The sequence below is a fragment of the Microplitis demolitor genome, chromosome 8, assembly GCF_026212275.2.
Source record: "Microplitis demolitor isolate Queensland-Clemson2020A chromosome 8, iyMicDemo2.1a, whole genome shotgun sequence".
In the NCBI taxonomy this organism is placed as follows: domain Eukaryota; kingdom Metazoa; phylum Arthropoda; class Insecta; order Hymenoptera; family Braconidae; genus Microplitis; species Microplitis demolitor.
In genome coordinates, this window is record NC_068552.1 from 20,072,519 (window position 1) to 20,093,383 (window position 20,865).

General features: G+C 31.7%; 4 protein-coding genes across 9 annotated transcripts; 3 read left to right on the top strand and 1 right to left on the bottom strand.

Annotated features, from left to right (window-relative positions):
* Window positions 1–1,188: 1,188 nt before the first annotated feature.
* Window positions 1,189–5,901, bottom strand: LOC103576724 (uncharacterized). Of its 3 annotated transcripts, none has more exons than XM_008557065.3 (5): window positions 5,428–5,901; window positions 5,259–5,344; window positions 5,005–5,165; window positions 4,691–4,819; window positions 1,189–4,337 (listed from the first exon to the last, which is right to left on the bottom strand). In XM_008557065.3, the coding sequence occupies exons 3-5, from the start codon at window positions 5,136–5,138 to the stop codon at window positions 2,213–2,215; spliced, it is 2,388 nt and encodes a 795-aa protein (XP_008555287.1). In that variant the 5' UTR covers window positions 5,139–5,165; window positions 5,259–5,344; window positions 5,428–5,901; the 3' UTR covers window positions 1,189–2,212. The 3 variants fall into 3 exon arrangements, with proteins under 3 accessions (XP_008555287.1, XP_008555286.1, XP_008555288.1); XM_008557064.3 differs by having other exon boundaries at window positions 4,652–4,819; XM_008557066.3 differs by lacking the exon at window positions 4,691–4,819 and having other exon boundaries at window positions 5,428–5,900.
* Window positions 5,902–7,693: 1,792 nt separating this feature from the next.
* On the top strand, window positions 7,694–10,307 carry LOC103576723 (isopentenyl-diphosphate Delta-isomerase 1). The gene is made up of 5 exons (XM_014443211.2): window positions 7,694–7,781; window positions 8,116–8,556; window positions 8,656–8,826; window positions 9,013–9,477; window positions 9,542–10,307. Exons 4-5 carry the CDS (start codon window positions 9,202–9,204, stop codon window positions 10,001–10,003), a joined length of 738 nt encoding a protein of 245 aa, XP_014298697.1. The 5' UTR covers window positions 7,694–7,781; window positions 8,116–8,556; window positions 8,656–8,826; window positions 9,013–9,201; the 3' UTR covers window positions 10,004–10,307.
* A 202-nt stretch (window positions 10,308–10,509) lies between these two features.
* LOC103576721 (dolichyl-diphosphooligosaccharide--protein glycosyltransferase subunit STT3B) lies at window positions 10,510–14,963 on the top strand. 2 transcript variants are annotated; one of them, XM_053741655.1, is made up of 6 exons: window positions 10,510–10,977; window positions 11,112–11,810; window positions 11,899–12,753; window positions 12,832–13,293; window positions 13,429–13,519; window positions 13,685–14,963. In XM_053741655.1, exons 1-6 carry the CDS (start codon window positions 10,724–10,726, stop codon window positions 13,766–13,768), a joined length of 2,445 nt encoding a protein of 814 aa, XP_053597630.1. In that variant the 5' UTR covers window positions 10,510–10,723; the 3' UTR covers window positions 13,769–14,963. The 2 variants fall into 2 exon arrangements, with proteins under 2 accessions (XP_053597630.1, XP_053597631.1); XM_053741656.1 differs by having other exon boundaries at window positions 13,650–13,719.
* Window positions 14,964–15,793: 830 nt separating this feature from the next.
* LOC103576720 (INO80 complex subunit D) lies at window positions 15,794–20,845 on the top strand. 3 transcript variants are annotated; one of them, XM_008557060.3, is made up of 4 exons: window positions 15,794–16,486; window positions 16,569–16,934; window positions 17,286–18,781; window positions 18,851–20,845. In XM_008557060.3, the coding sequence occupies exons 2-4, from the start codon at window positions 16,918–16,920 to the stop codon at window positions 19,135–19,137; spliced, it is 1,800 nt and encodes a 599-aa protein (XP_008555282.1). In that variant the 5' UTR covers window positions 15,794–16,486; window positions 16,569–16,917; the 3' UTR covers window positions 19,138–20,845. The 3 variants fall into 3 exon arrangements, with proteins under 3 accessions (XP_008555282.1, XP_053597470.1, XP_008555283.1); XM_053741495.1 differs by having other exon boundaries at window positions 15,794–16,934; XM_008557061.3 differs by having other exon boundaries at window positions 15,794–16,934; window positions 17,295–18,781.
* Window positions 20,846–20,865: the final 20 nt, after the last annotated feature.

Consider the following 20,865-nt stretch of genomic DNA (forward strand, 5'->3'; position numbering starts at 1 on the left):
ATTATTTTTTTTTAATTAATCAATGGGTTTGTGTCTGGCAAATTCAAATTATTAATAATTGTTTTTTAAATTAAATAAAAAAATATTCAAAAAATTTATGTATAATTTTTGTCAAAGAAAAAAATTACAATTATAAAAAAAAAAATATTCGTATGTATGAGATTGAATGAAAAAATTAAGTATTCACTCGAATTGTACTACAATTTGTAATAATAAAATTATTATTTTGAAAATTTATTTATTTATTTAAATATTTTCATTTTTTTTTTCTCCAAAAGAACGCGCTGGTTGAGAAAAAAAATGTAAATTAAATTAAAGTTGATTGTAATCGAGTGAAAAAATTAAAAAACCAATTCGTAATTTGTAATTGCTCATGAACTATGATTTTTTTCATTATTATTTTTATTGGAGATTTATGGAGAGCGCGTGTGATAAATAAATAAATTTAAAAAATTTTTATAGAGCTTGATAGACAGAAATTGAAATTTTAATTTATTTAAAATTAGTATATTTTAAATTGCTGTCTTATTTAGAAACCGAAATTTAATTTAAAAAACAATTGTGTCTAATGAAAAGACAGGGTTAATAAAAACAAATAATAATTCATCGATATATCACATATGAATATGAATTATTTGCCATTATAAGTGTGAAAGTAAGAGTGTTTGTTGAGTGGGTGAATATAAAAAAAAAATTTAATTATATATAAGTATAAATTATATTCCGTGAGTTATTAAATAAGACGTATGGAAGATGTAATTGAATGGTGGCGCGATAATTTAAATAGTATCGCGAATCGCTGCCGCGAAGCTCATTATTAATAACATTTTGTGCTTCCCAACTTTATGATTTTGACCGTGAAATATAAATATAAATATATATATATATATTAAAATAATAATAAAATAGTAAATAAAATGAATCGTTGATTAAACGATATAATAAATTGAATGAACATGCGAAATTACAATCTATCGCAATTTTGTAAAAATTAAATAAAAATAATTGGTGAAAATAATTACGGCAGACGATCTGTGACCTGTACTCTCCATGTTCACAACCGGTTTCCACCCACGACTCTCATTAATATAAAAAATAATTATTATTAACTAACAATATTTTTGGACATCATCTACATATATAATATAAGTAAGTATTTATTATTTATAACAAATAAATAACTACGAATTAAAAATGATTATTTTATTACAATAATATATAAATGACATGCACAATTATTTTATACGTACAAAATGAATTTATATAAAAATTTTGTCTGTACATATACGCGAGTATCAATTATTAATTACACAAAATAATTTTTTTATAAAAATTCTCTGATATTTTTGATGTAGAGATTGCACTGGTGACATCCATATGGCCTCATATTTATATATAATCATTATATAATATAGTAAGCTCATATATTTAATTTCAGTGAGCAGTCAATTATGAAAATTTAAAAAAATAAATTTTTTTTTTCACATTATAAAAAAAGTAATCAACGAATTAAATATAAAATTATATATTTAAAATATTTAAATGGAATGAATTAAAATAAATAAATAATTATTAATTATCAAATGATACTACACCGAGAAGTTTTACATAAAAGAATATCAATATATATATTTACATAATTTAGTAAATTTAAAAAATTTTAATCGTCGGTCTGTTTATTTTTAAAATTTCTTTATAAATATTTTTAGACGAATCTTATAAATTCAAGTCTTATATATTTTTTCAGTGATTGATTTAGTATCATTAATCTGTTCGTTGTGTTAATAACTTGATCGTACACTTGATGATTTATCACTTCAAGTCTTTATCAGTCTTATCTGAGTTAACATACGTCGTAACTATTTAAAATTTTTTTCCGATTAGTATTTCAATTATTTGCGGCGTTTTGTTATAAAAATTATAGCATAAAAATTAATCAGTTTATTAAACGCAATATTTGAAATAATAATTAGTTGAAAAATATAAACATTAATGGCAAAGACGTAAAAAAAAAAATAATTTTGTTATTTATAATACGAATCACTGATAAATCTTTGATTTATCGTCCCGCATTTTAACTCTAATATATATATATTTTAAATATATTATATTATAATATATAAATGTAAAAAATTATTAATTATAAAGTTAATTTTCTTGTACTATACGACGTCCTTACTACAATAATAATAATTCTCGACAAATAAATAATTTAAACTTGAACGTACTGTTCGTCATCAGTATCAGTATTTTTAAAATTATCTCTTTCTCTTTCTCTCGTGTTATTAATTTTCTCATAGTTCGGATCATCAATTTCCTGGGATTTGACTTTCTCATACCCGTCGACATTCAATCGGGTTTCGAGATATGAATTTACTTGTTCGTACGGTGGGTCGGAATTTTTTTTATTAGTAACACTCATATATCTAACACTCTCGTAATTAGGATCACTGTTGTGTACGGATTCATAATTTGGGTCAGTGTCGCTGTCACCTGGACGGCAAACAGACGCGTAATTAGGCTCGCTGTGATCATGAGGCATACTCTCGTAATTTGGCTCGGAGTCGGTGTCTCCGTCAATGTCGATACGCCGACGAAGTCTTACTTTCTCGTAACCAGGGTCTTCGCTGCTGGCATTGCTCACCTGGCGATGCTTAAAAGGTACAGAGTAAAAGGACAGCACGTCGATACCGTTTCTCATGCTGGTAGACGGCTGAGAGCTCAGTAATTTCGAATCCTCTGTTCGTGAATAAGGAGGCCGTAGCATCTCGTAATTAGGATCGTTGGGTTCACTAACTGAATTTATTGTCCTCTGTGTATTCATAGGCTCGAATACATGATCAGGAGTCACGCGATCTAATTCGTATTTTCTCGCGACTGCACTGAACTCAATAGCTGACTCGAGATTAAGAATATCAGGAGGAACTGAGACCCGTATCTCTGGTTCTCTTTTGTTTATTTCAACAGAATCGTGACTGGACCACGAGGCTCGACTGATCTCTACGAGATTAAGTTTCTTTCCTGGAATCTGAGCGTCATTTACTGGTGCATTGGATCCCAAATACTCTTCTTCAGAGTCACGTTTCTTCTTCAGCACTTTAGCGTACATGTCTTCAACAGATTTACCGGGAAGGAGACTCGAGTGACTGGTCGGAGGTTGATGATCCTCTGGTTTCTTGTGTTGTTTATCAACTAGAGCATACACGTCTGTATTCCCTTCAGTAGAACCTGAAGGTAAAGGCGGTGGAGGTGGTGGTAACGGTGAGTTAGCCTGTCGTTTCTCAGGTTTCGGGGATCCTGGATTAGCTATCGAGCTCGTTGCACTGGAAGACGAAGCCTGACGGGAATGTGCGTGTGCAACGTGCCGAAGACTATCAACACTGGGCGGCTGGGGCGCAGAAAATATGACAGATTCCTCTGGTATTATTCTCGGAGCCGGTTGATGAAGCAGTTGTGGTTCTCCGTGTACTACAACTCGACTTTGTTCACAGATCATCGGTTGAATTTGTGCATAAGTTTCACTACCACTAGTATAAATTTTTTCCTGTTCATCAATCGCCGCGTACATTTCATCCGAATCATCAGACACCGTAGCATAGTGCGAGTCTTGAACAGGTCTATGGGAAGTCTGTCGATTTTGATGCGCGGCTTTTGTTTGAGCAATTATATTTGCCAGAGGTTCGCGTACGCTGATACTGGTGTATCCTTTATTGGAATCTTGTGAATCCCCACTAAAGTGCTGAGGTGGTCCATTGTGTTGAGGCTGAGGAGGCCGCGGTAAAGGCATCAATAATGGCGGAGTCATATAAGGCAAGTCTTGGTTTGCTTGCACGCCCCCAGTAATAGCATTAGCCGCTTGAATGTCACAGGTGGTTACCTCAGTATTGAGCAATGAATTATGTGACGATGATCTCCGTGTTCTGGGAGGTGCCACTGGATTTGTTGGCTGGCTGGTCGATGTGCAAGCGACATTATCCGTCATCTGACTAGGATTTCGGAAACTATTCTGACGATTTACTTCCGACTTCTGGACACTCTGAACTTGTGCGTACGGATGTTCATCTGTCGTCGAATTTAGTGTATTCAATCTCGCATAAGGTGACACGCTGTCATCTTCTTGCAGTGATGATGATTCTTGGGAGCTCGTACGCGTTCCACGTTCATTATCACGCTTAGGATTTTTATCGCGCACTGTTGCGTACAATTCAGACGAGTCATTCATTATTTCCGTGGCCTCATAAATTACATCTTGAGGCGTCGAACCGATTCCATTCTCATCATTCCCGACGTTACGATCTTTCGGTATGTCCGGCAGACTTCTGTTGGCGCCGCTCGTCCTACACAAAAAAAAAAAAGACAAATAAATAACAAATAAATTTTCTAATAAAAAATGATTAATTAGAGTAATTGATAAAATGAATAGTATCAGCGACAGTTTGTGAGATTATTCTTCAAGATAAAGGAATTAGTCGACGAGTATTTTAATAAAATTAGTAGATGTAAAAACTAAAACCATGTATTGAAGTAGAGAAGATTAAAATTAAAAATGAATAATTATATGTATATTTATTAGCAGTAATTGAATTAAAGTATTAGGTTATTAAAGGGGTCATGTGAAAAGTCATTAATTGATGGTAATCGTCAGGCATACAAGGGATCATGCTGCCATGCCAGATCATGGGCTTGCCACCTTTTTCCACCGTCCACAATGTCTTGGGTGACAACTGGTGTGATATCCGACAATGTTGGCTGCCCATCGTAATCGTCATTATCAGCATGGGTGATTGTTACCATACCGGGAAGGCCCAGAAACTCGCTCCTGTTTTTACATATTTAGGTTGAAATAATATATTTTTCCTTGATGGTTATCCGATTTTATAATAAAAGGGATTACACGTATTTAAATTTAACGACTAACATAATAGACGAATGTTAAATTATAAATAAATTATAATATATTATTAATTCAAAAGATAATAAATAATTATTTAAAATTATTCATACTTGTTTTCACCGTGTCTGCAGCTGCATATACAAGCGACAATAAATCCAACAAAAGACAACAATGTGGCAACAGAAACGACCCAGTAACACCAGCCGCTCTGCTCATAGAAGTCATCGTACATACTCGTCATCATCAACTTGTTGATAAAAATATATTACCCCTAAAAGAGTTATGACAATAATCTAACAATCACATTTATTAAACAAGTGATTCATACATTCATAAATATGACTCATCTTTTTTCTCAGCATACCTGAATAATAACAATAATGGAAACTATCTCCACCAGTTCCAGTCACGTATCATTTTTAAAAAATTAAAACTTTATTAAGCAACCAGCTATCAACACACAACAATAAATAATTAGCTCATCAAGAAATGTCAAATAAATTTTTAAATTCAAACTTTTGGAGCTGTCTTACCATGACGGTCATCAGTATCTCTGTCACATGGATTATTTTATTATTGAAAAATAGTATTCATCTTGCAATATTACACAAACATAAAATAAAAAATTTCAACTACATAACCTCCAGTTTTTCATGTTTCACTGACGAGTTTAAGATGTTTAATAAATGCGCGAATATATGTACATATATTGATGAGATGTACAGTCGGTAGATATACAATTCAGTCGTAAGCGACCCTACCAAAAATAAAACTTAAACTACTTGAAGTCAGCTGCAATGTCTGCCTGAACATTTCACTGGAGCGATTGTACAACTTTCATCCTAAAAGCTAGATTGTCCAAATCGTATGAAAAGTAAAAAATTGTTGAACATCAGACTTGCATACGATAATTATAGTTTGTAAGAAGTAAATATGTTTTAATTATAGATTGACGAGAAGTTATAGTAAGAATTTCAGAGCTGGATGCAGTATTATTGTCATATAACTCAATTATACTGCGATGGCAGAACAGTGATGCCAACTGATATAGAACGATGTAAACTGTATTTTGCTGATGATAAAGTAGTTTTCAAATGATAAATTAAAGATAGAAAGAGATAATAGTTATATCAATTGTCATATTACTATCTCTTTCTATCTTTAATTTATATATAATTTGAAAATTATTTTATCATCAGCAAAATACAATCACGACGGTCGGTACTTATTCGACAGGTAAGCACAAAGGAGGCCTCAGATACCTACACACTTTCGTTCTAACTGTGCAAAGAACAAATCATCAATCACGACAACTAGCTATACGTCTCAATCACTACGCGCCAAACTGTCATTGGTTCAAACTTGTTTTGAGTTTCAATGAGATCCTATGTCTGATGTCTGCTACATTCACACTCATGAAAATCAAAATTAATAATTAAATTATTAGAAAAAATCAAGTCCCGAGTAGCACAGACAACTTTAACATGTCTTTTAAAAAGATGAAAAATTTTTTTTTGTCCCAAAGTTACCTTTTTTGGTATAAATACGACATGCAAATGTTGGTTCCGAAGACAGAGAAGAGTTGTGTTGTTTTTCTTGTCTTATTTAAATTAAAAAGATATTTATATGACTTATTTTATCACTATTTGTAATTAACTTTTTATCGCCACTTGTGTTATGTCTTTTAAGTAAACATTTTTTCGGTAACATTAATTTCTGATCGTTGTCAGCATGTTGTCGCCTTATTGATATGTCAAAAAGTTGACTAACACTGATATCTTATAGATGTCACAAAGGCAAGTGTGCTCATCAAAGCTCTTCAGAAAACCATAAAAAAAAAACAAAGAGCCGATGATGGAATTGCCGAATTTCCCAATTCAAAACCTGACGGATTTTTTAAAAATAGAGGCAGTGCTGGAGCCAGATGAAAACTCAAAACTTTTAGTGATGAAGTACACCCCAAAAATAAAGGATCCGTCTCCCATAAAAGAGATTCTGAAAAGATTTTGTAATTTATAGTCGTCTATTTCTTTTAATAGTCCCTTAAGTTTAATAAAAATACAATAACTTGTTACTTTAAACAAAAAAATTTCACTAAACGAATAAAAAAAAGTAATAATTAATAAAATAAAAAATCCTACCATTATTATTATTGTGGGGGAAATTTCTTCCACCCACCCTTGGCAGTTCCTTTCTTAACCATTATAATTATTTAACATATTTTAATTGCTTTTATCATTGTCATATGTCAAGTGGAAGGTTGAAAATTTGGAAGGCATTATTCATATTACTTTCTACTCAAATTTATGAATTTGTGTTCTCATAATAATAATTATATCTTTTTCAGATACAACAATACCAAACTTAAAGGCTGATGTTGCGAGCGCATCAGCGAGTGTGTCGGCACAAGACCGAAAAACTAGAGCCCTAGAGGAAAAAATAAAAAAAAATAGGCCAACAGCAGTGAAGTTGCCAAGCCTCCCTATTTTAAATGATAAAGACTTTCGGCAGCTTGAAGAAGCGCTGGAGGTAGAGGAGAACGCTACTTCATTAGTAAGCAAGAAATAATTATTTCTTCAATATATACTATATTACATTCAAAAATGATTCTTGTGACTCTGTTAGACAACAAATAAGAATTGACACCAGGAACGATCTCAAGCTTGGAATATAATACTTCTGAAATAAGTTTCTTACCAGAGACACTATACAAAAGGTGGGCGCGATCTGGTGGCGAGCACCAAACTACTCCCGCTGCTGTTGCTTTATTCTGGTGACTTTTATCTCTTAGTTTAAGCAACTTTTTTGTTTTGGTTGGAGCATAAAAAATTCTTGCGTTAAATAATAGTACTCATTGCGATAAATTTTATATTCTTTAAACAAAAAAGTACAGATTATTACAAAAACTCATATATCTTGCTTCAAAAAAATATCTAATATTAAGAAATAAAAACTTTTGTAACAAGTAAAAATTCTTCGCTTTAAGCATAAGAATATGTTAACTTGAGAAAAAATATTTGAATTAAAAATAAAAATTTCAAGATAATTATTTATTTAGGGCAAGAAAATTTTGATTTCCCGAATCGATTATTAAAAAAATTTCAAAAATCAAAATTTTCTTGCAGTAAAAAATCATTTTGAATCAAAATATTTTTTTTCAAGTCAACATATTCTTACGCTTAAAACAATTTTTACTTGTTTAAAGAGTTTTGCGTCACTAGGAACTCAAAAGAGTGGGGGAGTTGGAGAGAACTGGTCTTGGCAATTATTTTTCACTCTGCTGGCGACATCAACTGTCATCTTCAGGAACTGAAACAAAAACAATTTAAAATCTACTTTTGGTTCTGATTGGCCTGAGCTGGAACTCACTCATGATTGGTGGAGAATCAATTAATCTAACAATGGAAAATCAGCTTTAGATAAAATAATTTCAAAATGAATACATTCACATTTTATAAATTTAAATTAATGAGAGAAATTATGTTAATTTACTCGAAGATCAATTAAATTTGAATTTTAAAGTTTTACTGACTACGATTTTAAAAAATGATTATTTTAATTCCCAAGAGATGAATTTGAAACGGTTTGATGACTGAAGTAAATCAGATATATTTATAATTTGTTTGGATCAATTGTATGTGTATGTCCTCATTTAATTGTGTGTAAGTATGAGTATATATTTAATTACAAAATAAAATAAAAATATAAAGAGTGTACTGATGATCGGATTTATTTAACGCGTATTTGATTTATTATATTAGGTTAGGTCTGTCTGGTGGTTTTTGTTATCTCGTAACATTGAAATAAAAGTAAACTGATCACAGCTGGTGCAATTAATTTGAATATTGTAAATATATGCATACATATATTAACAACTTTCACTTGGCGATAAATTCTTAGGATTCTGACATAGATCTAGTGACCTTGAGAACGTGAGTTTTTAATGTTTATGTAAAATATTTTAGTCTTACCTCCAGTAATGTCAAATATTTATGATTACAATAATATTTAATATAAATATTTTAAATTTTTATTGTTCATTTATTTTTAACAAAATATTGTGAAATTAATTGTTTAGTTAACATAAACTTTACGAAACTGAATAATTATTGTTGCAGATTATTTGTTCGGTAATAAAGCCAGTATTGATATGGAGATTGAGGTGAACGAGAGTCATCACTTTGTAGTAAAAATAGTTATTTAAATTATTTACGCAGTTTTAAATTTTTAAAAACTGACTAGTGATTCAAGAGGACTGGAGTAAGAAGTTGAAGTTTTTTTACTCATTTTTACTGAAGCTAGAAAAAATGTTGAAGATCGGAGCGGGAATAAGGAATGCGGTAAGAACCCTGACATCGTCAGCGGGTCGAAATGCCAGTCCGAAATTGGCACCACTTCAAGAGGCTGCTTTGGAAGAGCGCTGTATTTTAGTTGACGAGTTTGATAAACCAATTGGTGACGCGTCCAAGAGAAATTGTCACAAAGTAAACGCTGAAGGAGACGTTTTGCTTCACCGAGCGTTCAGTGTATTTTTATTTAACAGCTCAGGAGATTTGTTACTACAAAAAAGATCAGCAAACAAGGTAAATTAATAAACATATTTTAATTATTTACAATAATAATTACGTTAATTATTTATTTCAACAGATAACATTCCCTGGTTATTACACAAACACATGCTGCAGTCATCCATTGATTGAAATTCCTGGTGAATCTGAAGAATCAGACGCTATCGGTGTACGCAAAGCAGCTCGTCGTCGTCTATTTTATGAACTAGGAATACCGACAAGTGAAATAAATCTAAATGAATTTTATTATCTGACGAGAATTCATTACCATGCCCTGGGCGACGGCATATGGGGCGAGCACGAGATCGACTATGTTTTGTTTTTGCAAAAAAACAATGTGACACTAGACCCAAATCCTGATGAAGTCAGCGAAATCCACTGGGTGTCAAAACAAAATATAAATAAATTTATTCGCGATTGTCATTCGCCTCTTACTCCCTGGTTTGAGTTGATCCTCACCCACAAGTTGCCTCTGTGGTGGGAGAATTTAAATAGCCTGCACAAGGTACAAGATCATGATACTATTCAAAGATTTACCTAGATTTGGTTTTTAAATTTTGTATAACTCGTCTATTGTATGTAAAAACTAAAGAATAAGTATTTTTTTATGAATATATATAAGTCCAAAAAGATGGGGCATTTTGCTGGATCGTGATGGTGATATTAATTAGTATTAAATATTAATTATTAACAGGTGTAGTTGATAAATCTGTTTAGTAACTCAAAAGATGCTGATTGGCAGGTGATGGAATTATTATTTTTAATAACAATGATCCTGATAAATTTTTAAGTACATATTTATTATTTATAAACTCATTAATAAAATGTCTACCAAGTCTTTAATACTTAAGTGTTTCATTGCTTCCTAATTACATTAATTATCAAAACGAAATTAACGTTAATTGACAATAAAATTCATTTTAACGTCAACAAAATATTGCCGCGTATTTATTTGCCAGGTGGACATAAAAAACACTGGAAAGGAGAAAAAAACTAGAGGCTAGGGATTTTGGTCGAGTGAATTGACTGGTCTGCAGCCGGCTTTTGACGTGTCCTAGCCTAGCTGGTGGTGCGGCAGACTGAGAATCGGTGGTGGGTGTTGTGTGAGGTTGTGATAAAGTTTGCTACGTGTCTCTCCTCTCGTGGTGTGATATGCAGTAACCAGTGATGAATAGTTCTCATACGTACAGCAAATGATAAGTAATAAGGTTTATAATTAATTAACCTTATAATTAAAACCCGTTTTACTAAAAGTAAAACCATGCATTCCAACAAGGCAACTCCAACGGGTGTTAAAAAAGTTATGTTTCCTGACAAAAAATCGTCATTACCACCGTCATCGTCGTCGACCTCATCCTCATCAAAACAAATTAAATCCTCCACGATGACAAATGCTGCTGGTCTCAGTTCATTAATCACCTTTACAATATTATTGTTGGCATGGATATCAGGATTCGCCTCGAGACTCTTTGCAATTATACGATTTGAGTCTATCATTCATGAATTTGATCCATGGTAAAGATAACACGCACACTTTTTTATCTATCAATATTACTAGATATATATTGTATAATAGATTATCAAAGCACATGTATTTTGTTTGAATTGCAATGAAAAATTACTCATTACTGCCTTTTTTTTATGAACAGGTTCAATTACAGAGCAACTGCTTACATGGTACAGCATGGGTTCTATAATTTTCTAAACTGGTTTGACGACCGCGCTTGGTATCCACTAGGCAGAATCGTCGGTGGTACCGTGTACCCAGGACTGATGATAACATCTGGCTCGATCCATTACATCCTTCATTCTCTAAACATTCCAGTGCACATAAGAGACATCTGCGTATTCTTGGCACCAGTTTTCAGTGGACTCACCGCGATTTCCACCTACTTCTTGACTAAAGAACTGTGGAGTGCTGGTGCTGGCTTATTCGCAGCATGCTTCATTGCTATTGTACCCGGTTACATATCCAGATCAGTCGCTGGTAGTTATGATAATGAGGGGATAGCTATATTTGCATTACAATTTACTTACTACTTATGGGTTAAGTCGGTGAAAAAAGGATCTATATTCTGGGCTGCGATGACGGCATTGTCGTACTTCTACATGGTCTCCGCCTGGGGTGGCTATGTTTTTATTATTAACTTAATACCGTTGCACGTATTCGTGCTGCTCCTGATGAACCGATTTAGCAATCGCTTATTTGTAAGTTACACGACCTTTTATATACTGGGACTGTTGCTTAGTATGCAGATTCCCTTTGTAGGATTTCAACCCATTAGAACGTCTGAACACATGGCGGCTGGTGGAGTGTTTGCATTACTCATTTTCGTAGGAGCTCTGAGGTAATTAAATTCTCGTACTCTAGACATTATTCATAAAATCCGTTTTATCCGCAAAATTATATTGATAAATTTAATTTATTTGTATCAGATACCTTCGGACAATACTCACTAAATCTGAAATGAAATACTTTGGAGGAGTCGTTGCTGTAATTGCCGGCATTCTTCTTCTGGGATTAATTGTTTTGACATATCTCGGTGTGGTAGCACCCTGGAGTGGAAGATTTTACAGTCTCTGGGACACGGGATACGCTAAAATTCATATTCCCATCATAGCATCAGTCTCTGAACATCAACCTACAACGTGGTTCAGTTTCTTTTTCGATCTCCATATCCTCGTGTCAACTTTCCCCGTTGGTCTGTGGTACTGTATCAAGCGAATTAACGACGAGCGTGTCTTTGTCGTACTCTACGCTTTGAGTGCCGTTTATTTCGCCGGCGTGATGGTTCGTCTGATGCTCACGTTGACTCCAGTAGTGTGTATGTTGTCTGGAGTCGCATTTAGTGGACTCTTGGAATTATATCTGAAAGACGAGGACCGTGAATCAGGGGAGAGAGATAACGTGGACAGTAGCGAGGCTGAAAGTGAAACTGACGGAGAACGGAGTCCTGGAAGAGGGCTTTACGACAAGGCGGGAAAACTCAGGAGAATGAAACATGAAAAACCTAAAGGCAACGGTGACGGACTTGGCTCAAATCTTCGCAATGGAGTCGTTATTGGTGTCTTGATGCTTTTGATGATGTTCACCGTTCACTGTACCTGGGTCACCAGCAATGCATACTCCAGTCCGTCAATCGTTCTTGCTTCTTACACCAACGACGGAGGCAGAAGCATACTCGATGATTTCCGCGAAGCTTATTACTGGCTTGCACAAAATACTCCAACCGACGCCAGAGTAATGAGCTGGTGGGATTATGGATATCAAATAGCGGGAATGGCCAATAGGTTTGTAATATTTTTTCTTTTATCCATTTAGATCAATAATAAAGACCGGATGTTTAAGTTATACTTTATTGCTTACAGGACGACACTCGTGGACAATAACACATGGAACAATTCTCATATTGCGCTGGTAGGAAAAGCGATGAGCTCAACAGAACCAAAGGCTTACGAAATAATGACATCACTAGATGTCGACTATGTTCTAGTTATATTTGGTGGAATGATCGGATACTCAGGAGACGATATAAACAAATTTTTATGGATGGTGCGTATTGCCGAAGGTGAACACCCTCAAGATATTCGCGAGAGCGATTACTTTACTGAACGTGGAGAGTTTCGTGTTGACGCTGAAGGTTCACCGACTCTTCTTAATTGTCTTATGTACAAATTGAGTTACTACCGTTTTGGCGAAGTGACTCTGGACTACCGCATGCCCGCTGGGTTTGATCGCACGAGGCACGCTGAAATAGGAAATAAAAACTTTAAATTAACTTATCTCGATGAAGCCTACACGACTGAGCATTGGCTCGTGAGAATTTACAGGTAATAATAATCATCATTTTTATTTTATAAACAGAAGCTTGTTGAGTGATATTGTTGTCACCATAAATGTCAATTTTATAAAAAGCTTTCATGTAAAATCGTATTATACAATAATACATAATGTATTTTTTTCAGGGTGAAGAAGCCCAATGAGTTCAATCGACCCAGGATCCCATTATCAGAGCGTAAGATTGCCCGATCATCGAGCTCGTACCACAGTAAAAAGGTTTGTATCTGATTTACTTTTTTTTTTTTTTTTAAAGAAATCAAAACAAAACTTTATATATTTTTTTGTAACGTTATTGTCGTATCGTTTCTTATCACATAAAAGTACACAATATAATCTTCAAGCGTAGTTAAAATTTTGGGGGGGCCGGCATTGATGTTTCAGACGACACGTCGCAAGAAGGGAATTATCAAGAATAAACCGACAGTGGTGAAAGGACAAAAACCTATAAGAAGAACGACCGTTTAAAATGTAAATAATTTTTTACAAGACTTGATCATTTTTATCCTCTTTGGCACCTCGTTCACTCACCTCTGGCGTTTTTTATCAATAAGTCAAGTCACCGTCCCTTATTTTTTTTTTTTTTATTAAATATTAAATATTAATAATGATAATAATGAGTGAAGAAAAAAGAAAATTAACAGTTTTAAACTAAAAATAATTTAGAGTGTGCCTCGATGTCAATGTACTATAGATTTATTACGAGAAAATGAATGTTTATTACAGTTGATTTATAATTTTTTTATTTTATAAAATGAAACGGGATATTTCCGGCTAAAAAAATAACAAAAAAAGAGTTAATAAATAAATAAATAAAAAAAAAGTTACGAGTAAATTTTAATATGTTTAATAATAATTAGATTGTAAAATGAATACTATTATATTTCGTAAATACGTATCATCAATGCAATAAAATTTACACCGCGAGTTGATGGTAAATTTATAAAAATAAAATTTAATTAATCTTTTAATAAGAATACTTTTTATTAAATTAAATTTTAGTTTGTTACGAGCAATAACATGTGGAAATATTGCTGTGAAAATATAAATTTATAAATTAATAAATCGTGGACACAAATAGTGATAGAAAACAAAAATAATACTTGGTAAATTGATAAAATTTTTGTTTTACATTTAATATAATAACAATAATAATATTAATAATAAATGTGTATATTTGATGATTGTGTTTGTGAGTACGCAGCATTTATTAAAGTGATTATTGAAAATACTATTGACTGTCAGATGAAATAGATATTTGATGACGTATAAATTTAAAAATTACCCAATATCTATTTTCAATACGAGCTTTTCTGATAAAAATCATTTATTCTGTTTGTATTTCCATCAAATGAATAACGACTGAAATCCCACCAGATAAATAATAATAATAATGATAATAATAAAAGCATGTAATTGTCATTACATCAATTGTAAAAAAATTATATAATAGTATTTCGGTCACCTGTAATATCTGATGTGTAAAAAAGTAATTGATTATATACTAAAATAATAAATAATTAAAATGAAAGAAAAAAAAGTTGACAAGTGTCGGACGGTTGAAAAACTTGTAAAATGCTCATAATATTGAGCCTGTAACAGTGTCTTGTTTACACAGTTTGTTGTTTAGAGTCTTGTTGAAAGATAAATATTCACAGTAATATTCTCATGACTCTTATTTAATTATTATCTACCTTTCCTCAGTGTTACTCGTTAGTTGATAAAGAAAAAGTGTTTAATAATAATAATATTTATTTTTTTTTTCTAATCTCTGTACATACAAGTTTATTTAAATAATCAATATCAGAAGCTATTGAAAAGATAATAAGAGGTCATTGATTTTTGCATTAATGTAATTTATAACTTTCAGGTTATGTTTGGTTACTTGTCAAAATCAGCTGATTGATTATCGCCTTCATTGATATGTTTATATAAATTTATTTATTTATAAATAATATAAATAATTCAACTTATAATAATAACTTTTTAAAAATATATATTTTAATACAACCTTGACAATAATTTTGAGATAAAACAAAAAAGTTTCATAATTATTTACTCATTTATTTATTTATAAATAAATAAATAAATAACAATCAAAATTAATAATTATTTAAATATCACGTAATTAAAATATATGACACATAAAATATAATCAGTATCAATAATATCAAGTCTTATCTATATATAAATAAATATATCATTTAAATAAACAAATTATCAGGGTCGACAATTTAAAAAATTTTTTATTTAAAAGAGCGGGAAAGTTAAAAATTTAAATTTCATGAACGGGAGTTAAAAATTTATTCAGACAATAATTATAATTAAAAAATAAAAATAAAGAATATATTTTAAAATAAATATATGAATCATCTGAGTGATAAAATTTGCTGGTGATTTAAAGAATAAAAAATTTCTTGACAAATCATAAATGTCTTGATGTAATTCATAAAGATCTAAGTGGTTTAAATAACATCAAGACCTGGAAGTGTTAGTTAGATAATAGTCTATAGTTATTTTAAAGATATTCTCATATATAATATATAAATTAAACGAACACACTTTAGCCTCAGGTATTTCGTGGGAGTTAATTCAAGCGTGGGAATACGTCGAAGGAAGTGTCTTTTGCAACACGTATTTTAACCTCCAGTTTAATTATTATTTTTTTTATTCATCTTCATAAATTTCAATTATTCTACTCAAATAATCTACGAGCAATAATAAACATTCCAAGACTGTGAAAAACAATAACAATAATAATAATAATAATATTTATTAATAATGATAATAACTGTAAATTAATTCCGTAAGTTGCGTGATCATTGAATTTTTCTCCTCTCAAAGTCTCAAATGGTTCATCGGTTCGTGGTACAAAAGTATTAATTTGGTTCATACATTTATAAATGATATATGTACAGACAGAAGACGTACATGTGTATACATGTGTTAAAAGTACAAATACATATATGTATATAGTATACATTGCAATTTAGTGTGATTGTATATTTGCGTGTGTAGTATTGTTGTGTGTAACAGCCGCCATCTTGCTGGTTTAGCAACTGACATCTCTTTTTAATATTATTATCAATAATTTATTAACGAATTTTAAATGTGATCCGTTATCACAGGACAATAATATCAAAATTACAGTAATATATATTTATTATTTATTTAAATTTATCTGTGGTACGTCAAAATTAAATTAAAAAAAAAAAGGAGTAGAAAAAAAATAACAATTAACCCAACCTCTGTGCTTGGTGCTTTTTAGGGTTCAGCAGAATAGCTGACTTATAATTAAGTGATTTAAATAATAAAATACATTGATACGCTTAATATATCAGCCAAATATAGTAAATATAAGTTTATTAATCCAAGTGACATTATTTTATTAAGTATATGGATATGATACATGCTTGAATTGATTGTATTTTCGAGGTTGGATGTCGAGGAAACATAACCAAAACCTCTGGTTTATATACACCTTGCTGGTGTTTGTCAACTTTTACTGATAAATAAATATCTGATGATTACTACGTCACGTGAATCTCAATTCTGATATATTTTTGTAATTATAATTATTATGAAAATTTGATTTCGTGTTTATTTGGTTGTTAATTATGAATGGATACACAAGGCAAGGATTTATATTTTCCTTGATTTAATTATTCAGTCATGCTGATTGCCTTGATCACCCGGATAAACTGTGATTTGTTGTTTTTATTATAAACATAAATTATTTCATATATATTACATTGATAATTCATTTTTTTTGTACAAATTAAATTAAATTAAATGCTTGTCTGTACGAGTGCTGCTAAAATATTTTTCATGTTGTACCTATTTAAGATTTATTCAAAATAATTTTTTTTTTCTTTTCATTGAGTTTTGAAAATAAAAAGTAAATAATGGGGATCTTGGTAATAAGCATGACTGGAGTAAAATGGTGTTTTGTTAAAAGTTGATTTGTAAGACTTTGAGAATGCAGGTGGAACAGTTGGGAGTCAAACTTGTCATCGATGAAGATCCCGGCCGAGGAGGCTTTTGAGATGGACAATAAATTAAAGTTTTCGGATCGTCTTAAAGCTCTGCTAAAAACAGAGGCACGTCAAGACATCGATCCTTATATATTCAGTGAACCAGAGCCATTTCACGGTGCGGGTAAACATAACAATGCTGAGTCAACGAAAAATTCGCGGATGAGTGGGAGTAAAAATAACGGATCTAAGGGAAAATGTTCGAGAAAAAGGATAAAAGTCGAACAAAATGCTGGACCAAGCGAAAATGTTGCATCTGTTATGGACAATACGAGGTTAGTTGGAGATAACAGCAGTCTGAGGAATGTAGAATTGAGAATTGGTCATGGATCACGTGTCAAGGAAGATTCGATCAGAGAGCCTGCGAGAAGATTCAGCAGAGACCACTCACTGCTTTATTATCCACGTGCTGGAGATGAAATATCTGACAGTGACAGCAGCAGTGATGAACTGGCTGTTTATCAGCGGCACTGGTTTTCTGGTGATACGAGTAATGTTCCAAGAGCCACCAGGTTAACTTTGTTGAGGTCACAGCTACGTCGACGTTTAATTCAATTACACAAGGACGGAAAAGAGTCTGAGACGCTTCTTCATAAAAGAACACGACGGTTGTTGGAAGCTGCGTGCAGAAATCAAAGATTGTTGAATGGACGTTTGACATCAGCGAGTATTAATAAAAAAGAAACAACGGAGCATCTTCTTGTTGGCGGTCCCTGTCTAGCCGAGGGCTGTCAATTGACATCGTTACCCTGCACGCGTCATTGTTCTCGCCACATAATGCTTAATTCTGATCAGCTATTATTTGAACACTGCACTGCCAAATTTAGCGACAATACCCAGTGCTGCGTGCCTGTATTTGACGTTGCTCACGAGTTACCTTTGTGTCCAGAGCACGCACGTAAGCGTGATAATTATCATCGCAAAGCTCAGGAATCTAAACCAAAAAAATCACGTAAAAAACCAGCCTCACCCACTAGCATTCCAAGACCCAAGAGTACCAGTAGCAGTAGCAGTAAGTCACGCCCGAAAAAACGAAAACGACCACCTTCTATTAAACCTATTGACATAAAGCCTAATGTAAATATACGACATTGTCAACAACAACAACACCACCACCACCAGAATCAACAACAGCAGCAGGAAGAGACTATTCATATAGATAATCATCATCCCAGTCCGATAATTGCACCGACAATCACACCGCATAATAATATATGTAATAATACAAAGACATTGAATATTGTTGCGCAAAATATACCGACGAATCCAATCACTAACAATCTTAATCTTGGATTGGGACTTGGTTCACTGGGTCTTGGTCCAGGTCTAAATACAGGTCTGAGAGTTGAATTAGATCAAGAAGTATTTGCAGCTCTTGATCCAAATGAACATGACTTTGGTAATGTTCTCAATACTCTACCTGTTGATCTTAATGAACTTTTCTTAGGTCAGTATAATGTCAACTATACATTTATTGTGTTGTTTTATTTTATTTATTTAATTTGTTTAATAACAGAAAGCCGTAATGGTGAATATGAACAACCATCAAAAGAAGAAGCTGAAGAACTAGAACGTGCATTGGAAGAAGTTGACAAAGATGTGCGAAGTCTTGAACAAATGGAACAGACTCGTAGCTTATTAGAACGTAATTTAGAACGAATGGAACAGACACACGGTCTTTTAGGACGTAATCTAGAACATTTAGAGTCAAGTCACGGTCTTTTGGAACGAAATTTAGAGCAATCACACGGTCTTTTAGAGCCAGCTCTTCTTGCCCAGTTGATGTCTGATATCGCATCGTAGCCTCCGTCCGAACAGAACTGAATTTTTAATCTGTCGACATTTGTATGACGACTTATTATTAATATTAATTGGGATGTAGCTAGATTGACGAATTGATTGGATCTATACCTCACTTTGTTTTATTTTTTTTATCTAAAAGTCTGTCTTTGTCTCTTGAAACAGGTAATAATAATATTTATGTATTAATCTAGCGTCTACTAGGTCAAATGAAACATAAAAAACAAAACAAATTAATACTAAGCATCAGATTAATGATGTTTTAATACAAACAAAATTTATCCAGTTAATTGGCGAGTGTACAAAAATCAAGTTAATTATTTTTAAAAAACATGATCTATTATTTTTGCCGTAGAACGTGCGAATTTCTTCGTACATTCAAAGTAGATGTATAAAAAAAAACAGCACCAATTACTATTATTATTAATATTATATTTTGCGATATTATTGTACATTGTTATTTTAGTTTAAACAAGAAAGCAAAACAAAAAATGCACTGTGATTACTTTTATAATTACGGCAAAAGTCTTTTAGGGAGTAAATGAAAAAAGTCATTGGTTCTTTATACTTTTTTTTCCAATAGTGTATCATAAATAATTACTAACAGTAATAGTCATTAAACCATTTAGTTGATTAGATTAATTAAATAATAATTAAGATCGTTGAGATTTTTTTTTAATTAATGAGGACAGAGGAATGTCGTCAATTAATTTATAATTTAATGATAAGTATAAAAAAATAATTAAAAAAAAGGAAAAAAAAATAACGATTGATTTGTAAATGTAAAACTAGATAAATTTTTCAATTTCGATGGAGATTTTGTCATCTGTATGTTTGAATGTCGCTTTGTAAATATTGCTGGTCGATAAAAAAAAATACAAAAAAATTTACCAATTTATTGTATGTAAATTATAGTTACGTAATAATAACATAATGAATGGGTAATAATCACTTTTTACTATCGTTCATAGTAGAATTTTTCGCGTTCGACTGTTTACAAAAAAAAAAAGTATATATATTTGATTAATAATTTATCAACAAAAAAATCAATAAATAAATAAGAACAAATTGTTACTGATAGTAGAAAAAAAGGAGCATTGAAAATAATAATTAATTGTGAATACATCACCTGCGTAGTTAACACCTGAGTAGGCATCAGGTATATTTTACACGAACAATGATAATTTTATAGCCAAAAGTTGACTGACTGTATTCGTTAAACATAATAACAAAGCAAACAAACATATTTCATTCATAATAAGTGAAATTGTTTAAGTGAATTTTTATTAAAAAAAAAAAAAAAAAGTAATAAATAGCTAAACAAAATAAAGAAATTACTTGCTAGTACAACCCATATTGGGCATCAATATCTTTTTAAATGTGCTAGTTAATTATTTAAAATGTAGATTTAAAAGAAAAATAATTGTAACAGTACATTTGGTGATTTAAAATTAAGTTGTATAAAAAACAAGGTAACAAAACAAAAAACAAATGATAAGTTTAATAATTAACAACAAACTCGTGTAGGAGTTTTGCGGAGTTATAAATAGTTAGTAATTGGGACGCTTGACAAATTGCTACTTTGTTGAGGTCCTATTTGTGTATGCTCTTGTAAAAAATTGTCATTATTATTATTAATTATTATTAATAACTATTATTATTATTATTATTATCAACTAGGCAGTAATAATTATAATAAGCATATTTTTTACATCGCCTTTTAGTGCTCTC